This window comes from Pleurodeles waltl, chromosome 3_1, assembly GCF_031143425.1.
Source record: "Pleurodeles waltl isolate 20211129_DDA chromosome 3_1, aPleWal1.hap1.20221129, whole genome shotgun sequence".
Classification (NCBI taxonomy): Eukaryota; Metazoa; Chordata; class Amphibia; order Caudata; family Salamandridae; genus Pleurodeles; species Pleurodeles waltl.
The window spans coordinates 763,365,680-763,386,128 of NC_090440.1; the positions used below are offsets into that span (position 1 = coordinate 763,365,680).

At 44.2% G+C, this 20,449-nt stretch overlaps 1 protein-coding gene across 8 annotated transcripts in view; it reads right to left on the bottom strand.

The window, feature by feature from the left end:
* Positions 1–20,449, bottom strand: part of FAR1 (fatty acyl-CoA reductase 1) — a 416,046-nt gene that overhangs the window by 248,035 nt on the left and 147,562 nt on the right. For all 8 annotated transcript variants that reach the window (XM_069223563.1, XM_069223560.1, XM_069223562.1 and 5 more), the window contains one exon: positions 2,406–2,585. In XM_069223563.1, coding sequence (XP_069079664.1) covers positions 2,406–2,585 — 180 coding nt within the window. The remainder of the gene's footprint in view (positions 1–2,405; positions 2,586–20,449) is intronic.

A 20,449-nucleotide genomic window follows, 5' to 3' on the forward strand; every position in this document is an offset into this window, starting at 1 on the left:
GTCTATCAGCTGTGCCTCATTTGCTGTGTCAGCTGGAAATAGGACACCACCTATCGGGGGCAGGCTAGGCTTCTTCCTAATATTCTTTGTCCACCCATTCTCTCATGTGTCTCACACCATCCTCACTTCTCACATCTACTCTCCCGAACTCTTTATCCTTCATCCCTTTCATTTTCTAAAATGCATGAGTGTTTCTCTTCTCAATTCGCCACTTCCCTTTGTCTATCTCACATACCTTCATCTCATTTTTCACACACCAATTTTTAGTCATCATTTAATACATTGATCTCTATCCTTCACACACACTTCTCTCACACTGACCACAAAACATTTCCCGACGGTCAACTGTATCATACATTTGTTTCTCACATCTTCCCATCAAATATCCTAAAATTCATCTTATCCTCATACCCTTTTCTCAGAGACAATCTTTTGTCCCAAGCACTCCTCTTTTCAGCCCAGTCTCACACACATACATTTGCAACACACCACTCAACAAAATGCTCCTGACAAACTTATTTCCTTCTGCAAATAATCCTTTCACCTCACAAAACCTCCTTGCCCTTCTCACAAAATTAGTGTACATTACACTGAGTCTTCCCTTGCTCACTTTGACCATTTGTCTCTCTCTTAAACAGATGCACATATTTTAAAGAACGGCAGTGGTATTTATGGATTCTCTCCTTAGTTTGAATGTTCACTAAATATTTTTGAAAATTACGCTGGTGAAAGCAACACTGTGTTACACAGGTTAACACTATCAACTTAAGAGGCATCGCTGAGAAGGTCTGAGGACAAATGCTTAAGCAGGTTATAGATTTAAATCAATGCTGTGATTACTCCAACGTGAAACATGCCCATCTAGTTGGTAAACTGGACCAAAATGAAAGTTTGGGGTAATTTACAAATGAATGGAGTTGTTTTTCCACACATTGAATAGTAGCTGTTACCTAGTAGGTAGCTGTTATTTGGATAAACCAAGCAACATTTTAATTAATTGTAGCACAGACAGGCACAGAGGTGCCAACATCTTCAAAAAAGTTTTTTTTAATGCATGCATACCAGGTGCTATGCAGTTCCAGCCACGGTGCTGCACCGGTTCAAATTACTGGGGGCTGCCAGAGTGCAACAACATCATAACAATTAGACAACCGGTGATTGCTATGTACAGACACCTCAGAAATACCATCTGGCTAATACCATGACAAAGGCTGCTCGTAGAATATATTTCCCCAAGACAAATTATCTTGTATTTAGTGAACCTTTTACAGACAATAAACCTACAGGGTTTAGTGTTGATTTGGGAACAGTGCTAAAATCAAGCTTTTAACTTCTATCCTACTTTTATATTTCATGGGCGATATACTTTACCAAGCAAATTCGGGTTTCGGAAGCTTAAGTAGTTGTATTATATACCACTATATTTACCACTATATCTGAATTTTGTGCAAGTGAGAGTTATCCTACTCAATTCAGTACTCCGTGGCCCTGGTACACCATAACAGCTTGGTTTAATCTGCACAGAAATTATACCAGATACCTTGAGCTCTCAGAGAGTTGTATTTAAATAACAGGATAGGTGACCACAGTAGCCCTTGGGAATACATTGTCTGAGAGACCACACACCCTTACAGTACACACACCCTTACAGTATCTGACTAAAGCAGTTGTGTACAAGGTAGTTCTAGAGTGCTTCATCCTTACAAAACTAGGTAAATTAGTTTAATCAAACTTCAATATATACAAACTTGTTTTAAGTGGCTATCTGGAAAGTCTGGCATTGATCCAGCAGTACTGGACACGCCTGTGTTAAAGGAACAGATGGTAAGAAAATAATAGAGACGAGATCCATGTTGTGACAGGTTCAGACATTGTGGTCATTGAACTCAATTAACTAAGATGAAAGTGCTGGAGGCATTGCTTTCGTCAATACATGTGCCGAGCATCTCAAAACAGTAAAATCGGCTCTTGGGGCTCCAACCCATGTAGGACCTTAAAAGTCATTTGCAAAGGGGATCACTGTTTTTCTGGTCCAGTACAGTTTCTAAATATGTTAAAAAAGTCCACTGATAAGCACCACATTTTTCACTACAGTCTTATTAGAAAAAATGGTGCTTACCAGAACCCACCCCTTTGTTACCAACAGCAGAACTCGTTCAAAATTGCATCATCACAACAGCGGACAATATAAAGCGGCTTGATATAAAGCTGCTTCACTTGCTTACTAGTCTTCTGCTTGGAAGGATTTAAAAAGTATTGTAGGATATATGGGGGAACTTATACTTATCAGGCATGGCTTCCCTGCACTCAGTTTTGACAATGTATTAGACTACCAAAAGGTGTGCACATTTCAATTACTACGACCTTGTATTGGACAGTGCTTCGAAAATCAAATAAACACCTACTCCAAGGAATCAATCAGCTTCTTAGGATCCACTGGTGGTTGATACACTAACTCTTCAATGTGCTTCCTGTTGCAGTTTGCATAGGCTGTTGACACGTGGATGAAGACTTCCAGTTTCTTCATCCGCTGTGCCAAAAGAACAAGCTGTCGGGTTGCAATCACATTAAGTTGCATTGCATCTCTGAAAGGAAACAGTTAGAACAGACTGTTAACGAAATGGAAAGGAAAGGATAAAGAAAACACGTTAAAGATAGCTAGATAACGTTCAAAAATAGTTTACTAACATGATTACAAAAAAAAAAAATATGAATTTCAGCAGCGTAAATGAAAAGTCCTACTTCTTGAACTATATTTGTGCTCAGCTGTTTAGAAAGCCCAGATACCAACATTAATATCAAACGTAGAATGTACTGGAATTACTTTCTGGACTGTGAACTGAACACTGTCACAGAGTTAAAGACGTCACCACTCTTATTTTCATGCAAAAGGCACAGTATCTATAGGTCTATACAAAAGTAGGCAACAAAGCTTTCAGAAACACAGTCATGTATATAGATATATACACACACACACACAGAGACAAATATATACATATAAAACACTATACAATACACTGTTATCGATGTTTATTGACAAGGATAGAGAAGGCATGAGAAAAACCTTAGGTCTTTCAAGGAAATGGGATTATCTCAAATTTATTGTTGCAGGTTAATCACTTCTACAATCAATTAATATAGTAAACTATTTTCTAGTGTTTATTTCAGAAAGCCTCCCTTTAGATGAACCACCCTTTGCCACCAACAGCATCATGGTGCAGACAGGGTTGTATGACAAAACCAAGCATGGCTTAACAACGCGGTCGGAACCATGACCGAGACTTCACCACGCATTCCTTTACAAAGTATTTTGTTGTAAAACCATGCTTAGTAAAGGTATATGTGGTAACAACATGCGTGGTTGTGTGATACAACCTCCAGACACACACCCGAACCCTGAAACCTACCCTGCCCAGTCTTAAAAATTAGCCTGACCCCCTCCCCTAACACTAAAACCTACCCCCACCCTGTCCTAAAACTACCCTGGCCCCTCCTGCTACTGCAACCTATTCCGCGCGGTCCTAAAAACTATTCCAACCCCCCACGTCCTGAACCCTTAAACCTACACCACCCAGTCCTAAAAACTACCGATCTTCCACCCTAAACCTTAAAAACTACCATGCCCTGTTCTAAAAATTCCCAACTCCTCACCCTAAACCCCAAAAGCTACCCTGCCCTAAAAACTACCAACCCCCCGCCTTCAACCATAAACTGCCCTGTTCTAAAAACTACCCCGACCTCCCTGCACTTAACCCCAAAAACCTACCCAGCCCCACTTACCCGGCCCGCTGCGTTCCTTTCCCAACTGTTCCCGCTGTGTGCCTGCACCACACATATGCAGGGTGCCTTAAACATGCATTTGCGTGATTCAGGCACATGTGTAGTTCAGGAAAGCGTAGAAAAGGCAGTTTCCCAGCAGACAGTAAATTTTAACTGCAGCTGCAGAGTAGATCTATCTAGATCGCATTTATTTTCTTTGTTAAAAACAATTGCAAGTGACCAAGGACTATTTTGTTTCACTGCCCTGCAACGACGAGAGCATGAGCCTTTTATGTACAAAAAGCAGAGTTTAACCATTTTGCAGTGAGTATTATTTTAACATCTGTGCACTCTTGGGCACTGCAGCAAAGGGAGCAGAGCAAGAAGCAGCAACACCATTTTCATCAGCAGACACCTGGGCCCAGGGTGAAAGACCCCTTAGTGCCATCTAGTAACAATGGAATGACAAAGGCTGCTAGTCAAAGGGTTGGACTCGCTTTTATTGTTCTGAAAGAAAATAGCAATAAAGAAATAGGGCATTACCTAAAAATACTACCTTCTCTTAATACAAATATTCTCATGAACTTTCACACTGTTACACCATGTGTAATTTACTGTGTGTAATTTACTGTGTGGCTGTGTGATATGTATTTAAGATTAAAACAGTATCAGGCCCCGACCTTGAACGCCAAATGGTCCAGAACTGCCAAAGTGAATAGAATATTCTGCAAGGGGTTCAGGTGGAACTTCAGCTTGATGAAGGTAAAGGTGAAACCTAACAATATAAAGAGTTCAGGCATCGTTTGGAGTTAGTCTACGGCTCACTACAGTAAGCCTGCCTTTAGCAGCTGGTTGTGAAGGTATGGAAATGTGTGTACTCCTGACCTAGAAAAACAGGCAACAACTACCACCATTACTTTAGTGAACATCTGAGGGGCAAGGCTAGGGCAAAAGGGGAGCATGGAGTAAACTGAAAGTGCTCCTGGCCCAAAGTGAACTGTAAGTAACGTTGGTAATACTGCAGCATGGAAATAAGCATCTTGCGAGTCCAAGCATGCCATCTAATCTCTTGGGGTTTGACCAGCCGCGGCCCGCCCTGTGGGACTGAGGGGCCACACACACCCTCCTTTTGCCCCTCAAGAAGAGTCAGGCCGAGCAAAGGTCAGCCTGACAGACTTCATTTTCAGGTCAGGCAGCCAGGAGCTAGACATCTGCTATTTGCGCAGGCTCCCGGCTGCCTGAGCTGAACATTGCTGGGCTGAAGAAGTCACCTCTTCAACCTAGCAAAGATTCCTTGAGGCACTCCTCCTCATTACGAGGGGGAACGTCACTGATTGCTTCAGACCTGGGAGCTTCCGTTTTGAGTTGGGTGGGGTCAGTAGTCCCAACCCTCCTGGAATTTCCAGGGCAGAGCTGAAGGGAAGGTGGGAGGAAGGGGGGGGGGGGGGGGGGGGGGGAGAAAGAGACAGACTGAGCGAGAGTTTTTTTATTTTTTTTTATTTTATTTTTTTAACATTTGGTGCATGCCTGTATGTTTGATTATTTCATAATGTGTTGTGAATGGATGCGTGTGCGTGCGTGTAAATGAGTGAGTGTGCATGTGTGCCCGTGTTTACTGCCTCCTTCTAAAATTACCAGGTGCCACTGGGTTAGACCTGAAAGGATCTAAACCAGACAGAACAGCTTTTGCACAATCTGTATGGCCAAATATCCATCTGATGTGAATTATCTGCAGCAGCAGTCTGGGAAGAACTATAAGATTGCTGTTCTTACTGGTTGGAGCAGTTTCTGTGGGTGTCACAGCTGCAGACTCCTAAGGAATGTGCTAGCTGCTGTGGTACAGGTTGAGAGGGCTAGCATTTGTAAGCCAGCCACTGGAATAGGCTCCGAACTTTCTGTACTGTAGGGGAAATTTTAGCTGGGGTCAAAAGTCTCAAAGATTGTGCTCAGTTGGGAACTCTTCTTGAATCATTCTATCACTGAATCAGCCTTTCTGCCAGTCCTGAGCCATGAAGGGGTATGTTCATTAACAATGCTTGCATGTCTTCAGAAATCCTAATTGCTCACATCCAGGCTTGCCTTCTGGCCATGACACTGGTGCCAACTAGTCTACTAATGCAGTCTGCAAAATCCAGTCCACTTCAGAAAAGATAGTTGTCTGCATCCTGACCATGTATCATCTGCGGTCTTTCGGGACGGCCGACAAGATGTCACTGGCTAGGGCCCATTGTGCATGGATGTTCCTCCCAAGAAGGTAAACTGAGTTAATGGATCCAAGGGCCAAACTGGCTGAAGAAAACACATTCTCTTTCTGAAGGCATCAATTCTTTTCAAGCCCTTGGTTAGAAGATTTCACGGAAAGGAACTTGGATTAACCTTGCTTACTGAAGCTGTCCAGTGGAGAGTGCATGGCAAGGAAGTCTGATGAGACCCAATCTATGTTGCTTAGCCAAAGGTTGATGGACTGGTGGGCATGAACATTGCATATACCTTGTAGCCAGAAGCGCATCAGTTAGGGCTTCACTAACCAATAGTAAGGGCTCAGAAAATTCTGGTCCTAGTTAAAGAATTGTAGTTAATAAAAAAAATTCCGTCACCATAATGGTAAACTGCAACTGTAGTGTTTTAGCTGCTCTCCTAACCACCAATAAAAATTAAACACCCTCTTCCATTAATGACCCAGGTATGCAGTCTATCTTGGTTTCAGAAAATCTGTCTAGCTCACTGGCATTTTATTGTTCGACAGAATGAATCATCAGCGTGATGAGTGGGAACGAATATGACCCCTTCCTTATCAATGTCCTGAGCGGCATCAGGTTTTCCTTGCACTAGGTCTAAATCGGAACTAAAGAGGAATCCTCGGCTAAAGCAGACCTCGTGGCAGAGGGACTGAACTTATCTGGCTTAATGACTATTGGTTGCGCTTTTGCAGTTTCATCACAACATAGGCCAGTTCCAGGCAGACAAGTTCATGGTCAGAGATTGGCATTGGGACTGGGTTATCTACTGCCACTGGTTGAATTGGTGCCAGCAAGAAAAGAATATGCATGGACATTGGCACAGGAGTGGAAATCTGAGTCAGGCCAGGCCCAGCCAGAGGTGGCTGTCTCAGGTCTGACCCACTGGCAAAAGTCCAACTGGAGACAAAGAGACCCAGACCACACCATAATAAATCAGGCAATCAATAGATTTGCAGAGTCGTCCTTGTCACCCGAGAGTGTATCCAGGCACTGGCAGGGTCCAGTTGATTAGATAAATAGCCGGGTCTTCAAGGACTTTCGGAACTCTAGAAGAGATTATGTCTGGAGATGAAAGAGCAGCTTGTTCCATGTCTTTGTTGCTAGGTAGGAGAGGGAGTGACACCCCTCATCTGCTATGTCAGATGCGGACTGGGCGTTAGAGAAAGGGAGGCAGAGTAGGGGTGTTTGGTGGGATGGAGGTTAAGGGTTGTCTTGAAGACTGTCCAGTCAGTCGTGTCCTTGCTGATGCACAATCTCCCTTCCAGTTGTTTCCAGTGTCATTTAGCAGTTCTGAGGTCTTCAGTGTACCTGCTAGCCTGCCTGGTGGATCTTCTGTGCGTGTGGTTGCTGATGGAAGCAACACTATGGTGCAGCTGGCGATACAATTGTTGAAGTTTGATGTTCTGGTCTAGGTTGTTGGTGGTAATAGGGTTGGTGGTGTTGATCTATGTGTCCTCTGAAACTTTACTCCATCTGCGACGGGGGCTTTAGGAAGTCTAGATGCAGAGGTCCGTGAGCTGGTGATGAAGTTGACGATGGAGTGATCAGTCCAGGTGAGTTCTGTGGTGTGGCTGTATACGGTGCAGTCACTAGAGATGAAGTGGGGGTCTAGCATGTGGCTTGGGGAGCGCCTTAGGGTCATGAACAAGTTCGGTAACTCCGATGTTATTCATGCTGTCGAGGAAGTTGGTACTGGAGGACTGTAGGCAAGGGTACCCCAATGGAGGTTTTACTGTGTCTGGAGCCAGAGGTTGAGGTGTTCTATGGATGGGGTGATGTTGTCATTTGTGGTAGTTTTTTGCGTATGATGGTGATCTCTCTGCCAGGCTTGCTGATGTAGTCGCAGTTAGTGATCTTGTATCCTTTGGGTATTGAGGTGGCGATGTCCGGCGTGGAAGTGGGGGGTGAGCCAGGCCTCAGTGATGAAGAGGACGATGGTTGTGAGGATGGAGATGTCCCAAATCTTGGTGGTCTTTGCAAAGTTAGCATGTGTTGAGTAGGGCACATGCAAGTTGGTGCTTTTGTTCAGGTGGTCCCTGTGGTGTGTTCAGGGTGGAGGTGGGCTGGTGTCTATGCTGCAGCAGGTGAAAGGTTCTACAATGGAGCGTGGATCAGTGCGGTGGCAGGGTTTGTTGCAGCATCAGCAGTCGAGGGTGTAGAGCTCAGTTTAAGGTAGAGAGGTGTGTGTGTGTGTCTTTCTCTCAGGGATCGGGGCTTAAGGGTCGTGACTGAGCACGGTCAAGAGATGGACGAGCACAGATGGGCTTCCCATTGACATGCCTTTGGTGCGCCAGTGGCGTGGTCACGCTGCGCCCTGCATTAAGTTGGTCCTTGGGTGGACGGGGCTTCTGTTGATGGGAAGAATGTTGAGCGGTGGTAAAATCCAGGAAGTAGCAGTGTCACTTGGTCAAACAGTGGCAACTGGATAAGGCTGAAACAAGCAGGAACTGGGAGCCACAGACAAGTGGCAGGCTAGGTACCCAGGTGCCTATTACATCAAATGCTGCAGAATGGGTTCATTAAAGACAGCTGTTTGTTGCTGGGTTGGTCCGTCACATGCAATTAAACTGCGGGATCAGATCAGATTCAAGGGACATCGAGGAAGTGCATTCATTATCTTGACACTTCTAGGATGGGGTAGTCCCACATAGCTTTCTTGTACTTGTGTTTAGACTTTGACATACCAGACAATTGTGAATGAGAAGGGCACTTTTTCTGGTAGCAGCCTCGGGACCAGAATTGTAATTGGTCCTGCAACTTTGAGAGGAGTGAGACTTGTGGTTTAACAGCGATCTCTTCTTATGTTTGGCAATATAGTTTTTTGCTTCCTGGTCTAGAATTCCCTTCAAGTACCCAATGGCACACAACTTAGTTGCAATGCAATGTTCACTCCTTTCTTTCCACACCCTGTAGAGCAGACCCAAAGCAATCTGCTAGAGAAAAATGTCCCCAACAAAAACAACATGATTCAAGCCATGCCAAGACTGCAGAAAGCAAATGTCGGTCAGGGAAACACACAAGGTATACTTTGGGTGTTTGATGGCACTTGCATGCGGCTTCACTTCACTTCCAGAGCAGTACAGAATCACCAGAGAGTCACACAGCACCACCTTACGGCATGCAAGACCACTGCTGAAACATTTTCCAGATTCAGTCAGGCAGGTAGGTAGGTTTATCTAAAGGGAAGAATCTGTGGTTACATGTATCCATCAGAGTAAGAGATACTAGGTAACCTGCTTTCCAAGAAATAATGTTATAAGGTGGCAGTACGAACAAGTTCAAAAGAAGGACTAAGTTCCTTGGAGACGGTCTCCTTACGTGGAGAAAGGCCTTTTTAACCCTTTCCAGGGAATATTTTACAACATGGTCCTTCAAAAATGAGGTTTGTAGAGGAATAATTGGTAATAGTTGCAAGATATGCCTTCATGTAGGAAAGGCAGCTCAGCTTCCAAGAAGCAGAGCAGATGTGACACTATTCCTTCTTCCTAGTACTTGCATGGGTCAATTTTTCTTTGAATGCAGCAGATGCAGAACTTTGGTTTGAAATTATAAGGTCCTGTTGGATGGATAGGTAACTTCCCTAACGGTGTCAGTACAAATTTGTGGACAATTTAAATATCCACAGTTCCAAGACGTCGGGAGCCAAGTTCCTAAGTTCATTGATGCAAGGCTTGGGTGCAGGATCTGTCCCCTAAACTTCAATGGGAGGGTCAGGGAACCGGCACTGACGCAGCCATTCAGTGCTATCAGTAGCATTCAAGCCTTGATAGATGGAATTAGGGATATTAGAGGAACTATGTACATAAACCTCTTCAACTAGCTCTTCAAAAGAGCTTTCCATATAATACCCTACTTGTAAAATCGGGATGCATAATTTGAGCATTTGTTTCTTTTAAAGTTTGAGAACAGATCCATATGCAGAAAACCCAATTTGCAAAAGATGTTTTACAGCACTACGCCATTTAATATCCGTTCAAGATTGAGAGGCTTGCTGAGAGAGGTGGCTTCTTCATTTTAGACACCAGGAAGACAGAATACTGTGATATTGGAGTCCCTAGTAATCAGCCATTTCTAAATTGTTTTTGCATTGAGAAACAGAACTCTGGGTATGGGCAGCAGGCTGATATTTGTTGTGTGTGTATATGCATTTACAGGGAGTGCAGAATTATTAGGCAAGTTGTATTTTTGAGGATTAATTTTATTATTGAACAACAACCATGTTCTCAATGAACCCAAAAAACTCATTAATATCAAAGCTGAATATTTTTGGAAGTAGTTTTTAGTTTTAGCTATGTTAGGGGGATATCTGTGTGTGCAGGTGACTATTACTGTGCATAATTATTAGGCAACTTAACAAAAAACAAATATATACCCATTTCAATTATTTATTACCAGTGAAACCAATATAACATCTCAACATTCACAAATATACATTTCTGACATTCAAAAACAAAACAAAAACAAATCAGTGACCAATATAGCCACCTTTCTTTGCAAGGACACTCAAAAGCCTGCCATCCATGGATTCTGTCAGTGTTTTGATCTGTTCACCATCAACATTGCGTGCAGCAGCAACCACAGACTCCCAGACACTGTTCAGAAAGGTGTACTCTTTTCCCTCCTTGTAAATCTCACATTTGATGATGGACCACAGGTTCTCAATGGGGTTCAGATCAGGTGAACAAGAAGGCCATGTCATTAGATTTCCTTCTTATATACCCTTTCTTGCCAGCCACGCTGTGGAGTACTTGGACGCGTGTGATGGAGCATTGCCCTGCATGAAAATCATGTTTTTCTTGAAGAATGCAGACTTCTTCCTGTACCACTGCTTGAAGAAGGTGTCTTCCAGGAACTGGCAGTAGGACTGGGAGTTGAGCTTGACTCCATCCTCAACCCGAAAAGGCCCCACAAGCTCATCTTTGATGATACCAGCCCAAACCAGTACTCCACCTCCACCTTGCTGGCGTCTGAGTCGGACTGGAGCTCTCTGCCCTTTACCAATCCAGCCACGGGCCCATCCATCTGGCCCATCAAGACTCACTCTCATTTCATCAGTCCATAAAACCTTTGAAAAATCAGTCTTGAGATATTTCTTGGCCCAGTCTTGACGTTTCAGCTTGTGTGTCTTGTTCAGTGGTGGTCGTCTTTCAGCCTTTCTTACCTTGGCCATGTCTCTGAGTATTGCACACCTTGTGCTTTTGGGCACTCCAGTGATGTTGCAGCTCTGAAATATGGCCAAACTGGTGGCAAGTGGCATCGTGGCAGCTGCACGCTTGACTTTTCTCAGTTCATGGGCAGTTATTTTGCGCCTTGGTTTTTCCACACGCTTCTTGCGACCCTGTTGACTATTTTGAATGAAACGCTTGATTGTTCGATGATCACGCTTCAGAAGCTTTGCAATTTTAAGAGTGCTGCATCCCTCTGCAAGATATCTCACTATTTTTGACTTTTCTGAGCCTGTCAAGTCCTTCTTTTGACCCATTTTGCCAAAGGAAAGGAAGTTGCCTAATAATTATGCACACCTGATATAGGGTGTTGATGTCATTAGACCACACCCCTTCTCATTACAGAGATGCACATCACCTAATATGCTTAATTGGTAGTAGGCTTTCGAGCCTATACAGCTTGGAGTAAGACAACATGCATAAAGAGGATGATGTGGTCAAAATACTCATTTGCCTAATAATTCTGCACTCCCTGTAAGTTGCAATTCCTTCCATAGAGGTGGTGTTTCTTGAAAACAATCGGAGCAGTTACCTGGCGCCTCCAAGCATATTCAGGGTTCTTCAAGAAGTAGTGACATTTTTCAAATAAAAGAAGGATTCCTCTACAAGCACTGCACCAATTAAGAGTAAACCAAACACAAGGGTCTGCAACTACCTTCGTATGTAATTAGACTTGAGGGTAGTCACGGGTAGCTAGTACAATAAAAGACCAAAATGTCAACGTACACTCCACTACTATTTACAGACTCTCAATCATAGGAATATATTCTACATCACAGGAATACACGCTCCTTCAATTCCGAGTGGAGTTGACACACATCTGTCTTACAAAATGGATTGTGTTTAATAATGTACAATTAATACACAGGATAGATGCGTGTTGTTTCTTTATTTGAACCCTTTGTGTGCTTGTTTTGAACATCGTATGTTGTTACTCAATATACACTAATTGATTGCTACACCATTACTTTTGTATGCCTGTTCCTTTATCTGCTATTAATTCATTTTGTTGGATTTTGATTGCCTGGAAATACCTTTGCTTAATTAATTCTCATAGCTTTTGATGCCTTACATCTGGGGGATGCATAAAAAAATTACAGTGACTAATTCAATCCGTAAATGATCCTCTTTTAGGCTATTTACCTTAGTTAATACAATGATCCAAGCTCACAAGGGGCTATTGGGCTGCCCTTCCCTTTTTAAAATCATACATAGTCAGGCAATCAGAACCAGAAAGATGTAAAATACTATGGAAATTCATAAGCATGAAATAAGACAGGTCAGTCAATAGGTTGAGTTTGACACTGCAGAAAGAAGACAATCTCTCCTCCCAAGAATAAACTCTTGTTGCCAGGATGTCTAGAATCACTCATAATAGTTGGATAAGGCAGGGATGAAGTTGATTTTTCACTGGCTTATTCTGAGACCCAACCGAGAGAACATACTGAAGCAATGTTGAGTCCCTCAAACCTAGGTCCTTTTGTGGGCTAGTCGCAAAATTAATATGTGCTGAAATGAAAATGTCACTTACCCAGTGTACATCTGTTCGTGGCATCAGTCGCAGTAGATTCGCATGTTCTGCAATAGCTCGCCATCTGGTGTTGGGCCGGAGTGTTACAAGTTGTTTTTCTTCGAAGAAGTCTTTCGAGTCACGGCACCGAGTGACTCCTCCTTTTGTCTCCATTGCGCATGGGCGTCGACTCCATCCTCAATTGTTTTTCCCCGCAGAGGGTGAGGTAGGAGTTGAATTGTAGTAATAGTGCCCATGCAATGGAGTGACTAAGTATGCACCTATTTAAGGTTGAGATGATACATATATAAATAATTGAAGGTAACTTCCAAACTGCTACAGGCTCCCGGGGAGGCGGGTGGGCACATGCGAATCTACTGCGACTGATGCCACGAACAGATGTACACTGGGTAAGTGACATTTTCAGTTCGATGGCATCTGTCGCTGTAGATACGCATGTTCTGCATAGACTAGTAAGCAGTTATTTCCCCAAAAGCGGTGGATCAGCCTGTAGGAGTGGAAGTAGTGTGAAATAATGTTCTTAATACGGCTTGACCTACTGTGGCTTGTTGTGCGGATAACACGTCTACACAGTAGTGCTTGGTGAATGTGTGAGGCGTAGACCATGTGGCTGCCTTACATATTTCTTGCATTGGGATGTTTCCTAGAAAGGCCATGGTAGCACCTTTCTTTCTGGTTGAGTGTGCCCTTGGTGTAATGGGCAGCTGTCGTTTAGCTTTAAGGTAGCAGATTTGGATGCATTTAACTATCCATCTGGCTATACCTTGTTTTGATATTGGGTTTCCTGCATGAGGTTTTTGAAATGCAATAAATAGTTGTTTAGTCTTTCTGATGTTTTTTGTTCTGTCAATGTAATACATCAATGCTCTTTTGACGTCTAATGTATGTAGTGCCCTTTCAGCTACGGTATCTGGTTGTGGAAAGAACACTGGAAGTTCCACTGTTTGATTTAGATGGAACGGTGAAATAACCTTTGGCAAAAATTTAGGATTGGTCCTTAGGACGACCTTATTCTTGTGTAGTTGTATAAAAGGTTCCTGTATTGTAAACGCCTGAATCTCGCTTACTCTTCTTAGGGAAGTAATGGCGATGAGAAATGCCACCTTCCAGGTTAGGAACTGTATGTCGCAGGAGTGCATGGGTTCAAAAGGTGGACCCATAAGTCTAGTTAGGACAACATTTAGGTTCCATGAAGGAACAGGTGGTGTTCTTGGTGGTATAATTCTCCTAAGGCCCTCCATGAATGCTTTAATGACTGGTATCTTATATAGGGAAGTTGAATAGGTAGTCTGCAGGTATGCAGATATTGCTGCAAGGTGTATTTTAATGGAAGAGAAAGCCAGGTTAGATTTTTGTAAGTGAAGCAAGTAACCCACTACATGTTCTGGAGTTGTGTGTAATGGTTGTATTTGATTAATATGGCAGTAGCAAACAAACCTCTTCCATTTACTTGCATAGCAGTGCCTGGTGGATGGCCTTCTAGCTTGTTTTATGACTTCCATACATTCTTGGGTAAGTTGTAAGTGCCCGAATTCTAGGATTTCAGGAGCCAGATTGCTAGATTCAGCGATGCTGGATCTGGGTGTCTGATCTTTTGGTTGTGCTGTGTCAACAGATCTGGCCTGTTGGGCAATTTGATGCAGGGTACCACTGATAGGTCTAGCAGCGTTGTGTACCAGGGTTGCCTTGCCCAAGTTGGTGCTATCAATATGAGTTTGAGTTTGCTTTGACTGAGTTTGTTTACCAGGTAAGGAAGGAGAGGGAGAGGAGGAAAAGCGTAAGCAAATATCCCTGACCAGTTCATCCATAGGGCATTGCCTTGGGATTGTTCGTGTGGGTATCTGGATGCGAAGTTTTGGCATTTTGCGTTCTCCCTTGTCGCAAACAAGTCTATCTGAGGTGTTCCCCAGAGTTTGAAATAAGTGTTCAGAATTTGGGGGTGAATCTCCCATTCGTGGACCTGTTGGTGATCTCGAGAGAGATTGTCTGCGAGTTGATTTTGGATCCCTGGTATAAATTGTGCTATTAGGCGAATTTGGTTGTGAATTGCCCAACGCCAAATCTTTTGTGCTAGCAGGCTTAACTGCGTGGAGTGCGTCCCCCCCTGTTTGCTTAGATAATACATTGTTGTCATGTTGTCTGTTTTGACGAGAATGTATTTGTGAACTATTATTGGTTGGAAAGCTTTTAGTGCTTGAAAAACTGCTAGAAGTTCTAGGTGATTGATATGCAGTTTTGATTGATGTACGTTCCATTGTCCTTGTATGCTGTGTTGATCGAGGTGTGCTCCCCACCCTGTCATGGAAGCATCTGTTGTTATTACGTATTGTGGCACTGGGTCTTGGAAAGGCCGCCCCTTGTTTAAATTTATGTTGTTCCACCACAGAAGCAAGAGGTAAGTTTGGCGGTCTATTAACACCAGATCTAGAAGGTGACCCTGTGCTTGAGACCACTGTGATGCTAGGCATTGTTGTAAGGGCCTCATGTGCAGTCTTGCGTTTGGGACAATGGCTATGCATGAAGACATCATGCCTAGGAGTTGTAATACCATCTTTGCTTGTATCTTTTGTGTTGGATACATGCGTTGTATGATGGTGTTGAAATTTAGAATTCTTTGTGGACTTGGAGTGGCTACTCCCTTTGATGTGTCTATTATGGCTCCTAGGTATTGTTGTACCTTGCGCGGCAGAATGTTGGATTTTGTAAAGTTGACGGTGAACCCGAGTTTGAAGAGGGTTTGTATGATCTGATTTGTGTGATTTGAGCACTCTATGAACGAATGGGCCTTGATTAGCCAGTCGTCCAAATATGGGAACACATGTATTTGCTGCCTTCTTATGTGTGCAGCGACTACCGCTAGGCATTTGGTAAAGACTCTTGGTGCGGTTGTTAATCCGAAAGGCAGTACCTTGAATTGGTAATGTATTCCTTTGAATACAAACCTTAGGTATTTCCTGTGCGATGGGTGTATTGGTATATGGAAATAAGCGTCCTTGAGGTCTAAAGTTGCCATGTAGTCGTGTAGTTTTAGCAATGGCAATACTTCTTGTAGTGTGACCATGTGGAAGTGGTCCGATTTGATGAAAGTGTTCACTACTCTGAGGTCTAGGATTGGTCTCAGCGTTTTGTCCTTCTTTGGTATCAGAAAGTACAGTGAGTAAACTCCTGTGTTTATTTGTGTGTTTGGCACTAATTCGATTGCATTCTTTTGCAATAGTGCCTGCACTTCTATCTCCAGGAGATTGGAATGGTGTGTTGTTAGATTTTGTGCTTTTGGTGGTATGTTTGGAGGGAATTGTAGAAATTCTATGCAATAACCATGCTGGATAATTGCTAGAACCCAAGTGTCTGTAGTGATTTCCTCCCATGCTTTGTAATAATGACCTATTCTTCCCCCCACTGGTGTTGTGTGGAGGGGGTGAGTGACATGTGAGTCACTGTTTAGTAGTAGGGGTTTTGGGGCTTTGAAATCTTCCTCTATTTCTAGGGAATTGCCCTCCTCTATATTGTCCCCGAAAACCTCCTCTATACTGTCCCTGGTAACTGGACGGCGTTGCTTGTGAGGTGCTGGCTTGTGTGCTCTGACCCCGAAACCCCCCTCGAAAGGGCGTTTTACGGAATGTGCTGTAATTCCCTCTGCTCTGCGGGGAGTAGAGTGCGCCCATGGCTTTGGCAGTGTCCGTATCTTTTTTGAGTTTCTCAATCGCTGTGTCCACTTCTGGACCGAACAGTTCTTTTTCATTAAAAGGCATATTGAGAACTGCTTGTTGAATCTCTGGTTTAAATCCAGACGTTCGGAGCCATGCATGCCTTCTGATAGTTACAGATGTATTAATTGTCCGTGCAGCTGTATCTGCAGCGTCCATGGAGGAGCGGATCTGGTTGTTGGAAATGGCCTGTCCCTCCTCAACCACTTGTTTTGCCCTATTTTGTAAGTCCTTGGGCAGATGTTCAATGAGATGTTGCATCTCGTCCCAGTGGGCTCTGTCATAGCGCGCAAGTAGTGCCTGGGAGTTCGCGATGCGCCACTGGTTTGCAGCTTGTGCTGCGACTCTTACCAGCTGCATCGAACTTGCGGCTTTCTTTATCTGGGGGTGGTGCATCTCCAGATGTGTGAGAGTTGGCCCTCTTCCTAGCTGCTCCTACAACGACAGAGTCTGGTGGCAGCTGTGTAGTGATGAAAACCGGGTCTGTAGGAGGCGCCTTATACTTTTTTTCCACCCTTGGTGTGATTGCCCTACTTTTGACCGGCTCCTTAAAGATGTCTTTTGCGTGCCGGAGCATACCAGGGAGCATAGGCAGGCTTTGGTACGAGCTGTGGGTGGAGGAGAGTGTGTTGAATAAAAAATCATCCTCGACCTGTTCTGAGTGGAGGCTTACGTTGTGAAATTGTGCTGCTCTAGCCACCACTTGAGAATACGCGGTGCTGTCCTCAGGTGGAGATGGCTTCGTAGGGTATGCCTCCGGACTATTATCTGACACTGGGGCGTCGTATAGGTCCCATGCGTCCTGATCTTGGTCACCCTGGCTCATGGTGGTGTGAGCTGGGGAGAGTGATGGAGTTTGTGCTGGTGAGACGTTAATCACGGGCTGAGGAGAGGGTGGTGGGGTAACTCTTTTCACCACTTTTGGTTGTGGTGTCTGTTCAGTCTGGAACTCCAACCTTCTCTTTCTCCTAATAGGGGGAAGGGTGCTTATTTTTCCTGTCCCCTGCTGTATGAAGATACGCTTTTGCGTATGGTCCACATCAGTTGCTTGTAGCTCTTCCTCAAACCTATGCTTTTGCATTTGGGAGGTTAGCGAGTGCTCTTCTGTATAAGAGCCTGGAGCTGGGTCGCTTGCAGTTTGTTTCGGCTTCGAAACCCTGTCTGCGTGTTTTTTCGGCTCCGAGGTGACTTTTTTCTTTTTCGGGGCCGAAACCTCTCGGCGTCGATCTGCTTCGGTGCCGCTGTCTCGGCGTCGAGCCGTGTCCACACCGGCATCTCGGTGTCGAGGCTTGTCTCCAGCACTTTCTCGGTCCCGAGAAGGCTGCGTGCCGGTGTCTCGACCGGAGTCGGACGACCTCGGCACTGTTTGGGCCTTTTTCGGTGCCGACGGTCGGTCACCGAATTTATGGGTGGAGCCATGGCCGGATGGCAGTGGCATCCCCTGGGCCTTGTAAATGTGTCTCTGTGTGGTTTTCGACGTTTTACTCACGGTTTGTGTATCGTCGAATCCTTCGGAGTCTGAGTCTTGGATCGAGAAGGTACCTTCCTCTTCCTGTTCCTCGAACTCCTGTTGGGCTGTCGGTGCGGACGCCATCTGAAGTCTTCTGGCTCGACGGTCTCGGAGTGTTTTTCAGGACCGGAACGCACGACAGGCCTCGCAGGTGTCTTCGCTGTGCTCAGGTGACAGGCACAGGTTGCAGACCAAGTGTTGGTCTGTGTAGGGGTATTTATTGTGGCATTTGGGGCAGAAACGGAACGGGGTCCGTTCCATCGGCGTTCTTCAGCACGCGGTCGGGCCGACCAGGCCCAGACGGGGGATCGAAAAACTACCCTGAAGGGCACCGGAGCTCTTCGATCTTCGATGCGGTGTGGAAACTAAGTACGCCGATCCCGAACGCAACAATACCGACGAAAATCTTCCGAAATTAGCTAATTTTCCGTTCCGAAACTCGGAGCGACAGGAACACGTCCGAACCCGATGGCGGAAAAAAAACAATCGAGGATGGAGTCGACGCCCATGCGCAATGGAGACAAAAGGAGGAGTCACTCGGTCCCGTGACTCGAAAGACTTCTTCGAAGAAAAACAACTTGTAACACTCCGGCCCAACACCAGATGGCGAGCTATTGCAGAACATGCGTATCTACAGCGACAGATGCCATCGAACATTAATTTTCATCAAATAAGTAGTGACTATGGCACTGCGTTTTGACATTGTTCTTGAAGTCTGAAAGGAAGGACACTTTTGAAAGTAAACATTGCCCCATATACACCAAAGGAACATACAATGTAGTTGTGAAATTAGGGGTCCAGTGACACAATCCCCTTGATGGAGACTGGAGCAAATCATCTTCTGCAACTTAACTTTTCTTTACATTTCTTCATATTCTGTAAACAGAAGAAAGATATGTAGTCCTGATTTGGTGCTTTTTAAACAAACCAGAAAGTAATATGAATAAATTCTCTTTCCTTTTTGGAACTGAGAGACTATTTTCACAACTTCATTACTCAGAAGAGTGAAGACCTCCAGTTGAAGTAAAATTTGATGGTACAGGGCAGACATTTTGTTTGAATGAATGGCTAATGGAGATAAAGACAACCTCAGAAAATAGCCAAGTTTCACAATATTCAAGCCCCATCTATCTCTTGCTATATTATTAAACTTTTCCAGATATTTGCTGATGTTCCTCCCGGCTACCAAGGCAATGAATGAAAGCCGGAAAAGTTGGGGGACAGGATGTGTCACGGTTATGTGGTAGTTTCTGCACCATCCCCTGCTTGATTGCAGCCATTCTCCCTAGTAGCTGTTTTTGAGGTCGTTGGTGCTGCTGGGGCGACTGACGTGTTTGAAACCTCTTTAGTGATAAAAGAAGGCAATAATGCCCATTTTGGTTTCTTATGTACTCCTCTTCAAAACACCCAGTGCCTTAAGGTCTCTACTTCTGCCTTCAAGCAGTGAATTTAGTCTACTACATGTAATTCAAAAAGATTGTCACTAGACGAAGGGAGATTTAAAATCTCAGAAGCATATGGCTTCAATCCGGCAACACGGAGCCATGAAGACTGACGTAAAGCTACCTTTTTACCACTACCATGAGCAGCCAGATAGAAGTCCATAGCTGCCCCTGAAAACCTGACCTGTCTGAGTAGGAGGTATTACAGCTTAGATTCCCGAACATATCTGTTGTACTTTCCAAATAAAGAAGTAGTATACAGTGTTGTCATGGTGGCTGATGACTTATTACAAATGTGCTCTCTACTTCAGCCATTCCTTTTCTGCTATCCTTTTAAAGAAACACCTCACAGGCATAAACCGCAGCATGGAATTTCCTCACAGCCAAAATGAACACAGCGGTCAAAGGAGATAAAGGTATACGTCCTTTTGCTTGTATTTTTTCTGAAAATGAGCTGTGCCAATCTAGTTGAGGCAGAGTTAAAATCAGCCTGTAACAGGCTTCATTAAACCTGGGTAAAGAGGGAGAAATGGTCTTGAAAAAAAAGCAATGATGCAGTCTCAAACGTGACAGAGGTACTCTTCTGTGATGCCAGAACTGGAATGTTGAGCTATGTAGCTGCTCTCACTAATACTTTGTTGTAATGGGGTCAAATGGTAAGACACTAGCAGGCGGTGGCTTGGTCAAGGTTGGAGTGAATTCTCTAAAAGAGAAGGCAGACACTTATTATAACTCCAGATGTCCATTCCATAATCGTACAATTTAACATGTGTCCTTGAATGCCTGGATTAGTTACAATGAGAAGTATGGGAAGAACTCCTGGACGGCCTTATGAGGGAACAAAATCTTTATCTAGGTACTGGTGATTTCATAGGTTGTGACTTGATGGCGGAAGTAGAGACAATGAGAGAACAGAAATGAAAGTACAGGTTGTGGCAGTGTCAAGAGATAAAGCCAAAATTTAAGCAGCTAAAGAGAAAGGGAGTCCTGACACAAGGATACAGTGTGAAGGACGCAGAGTTTGATGGCAAGGGT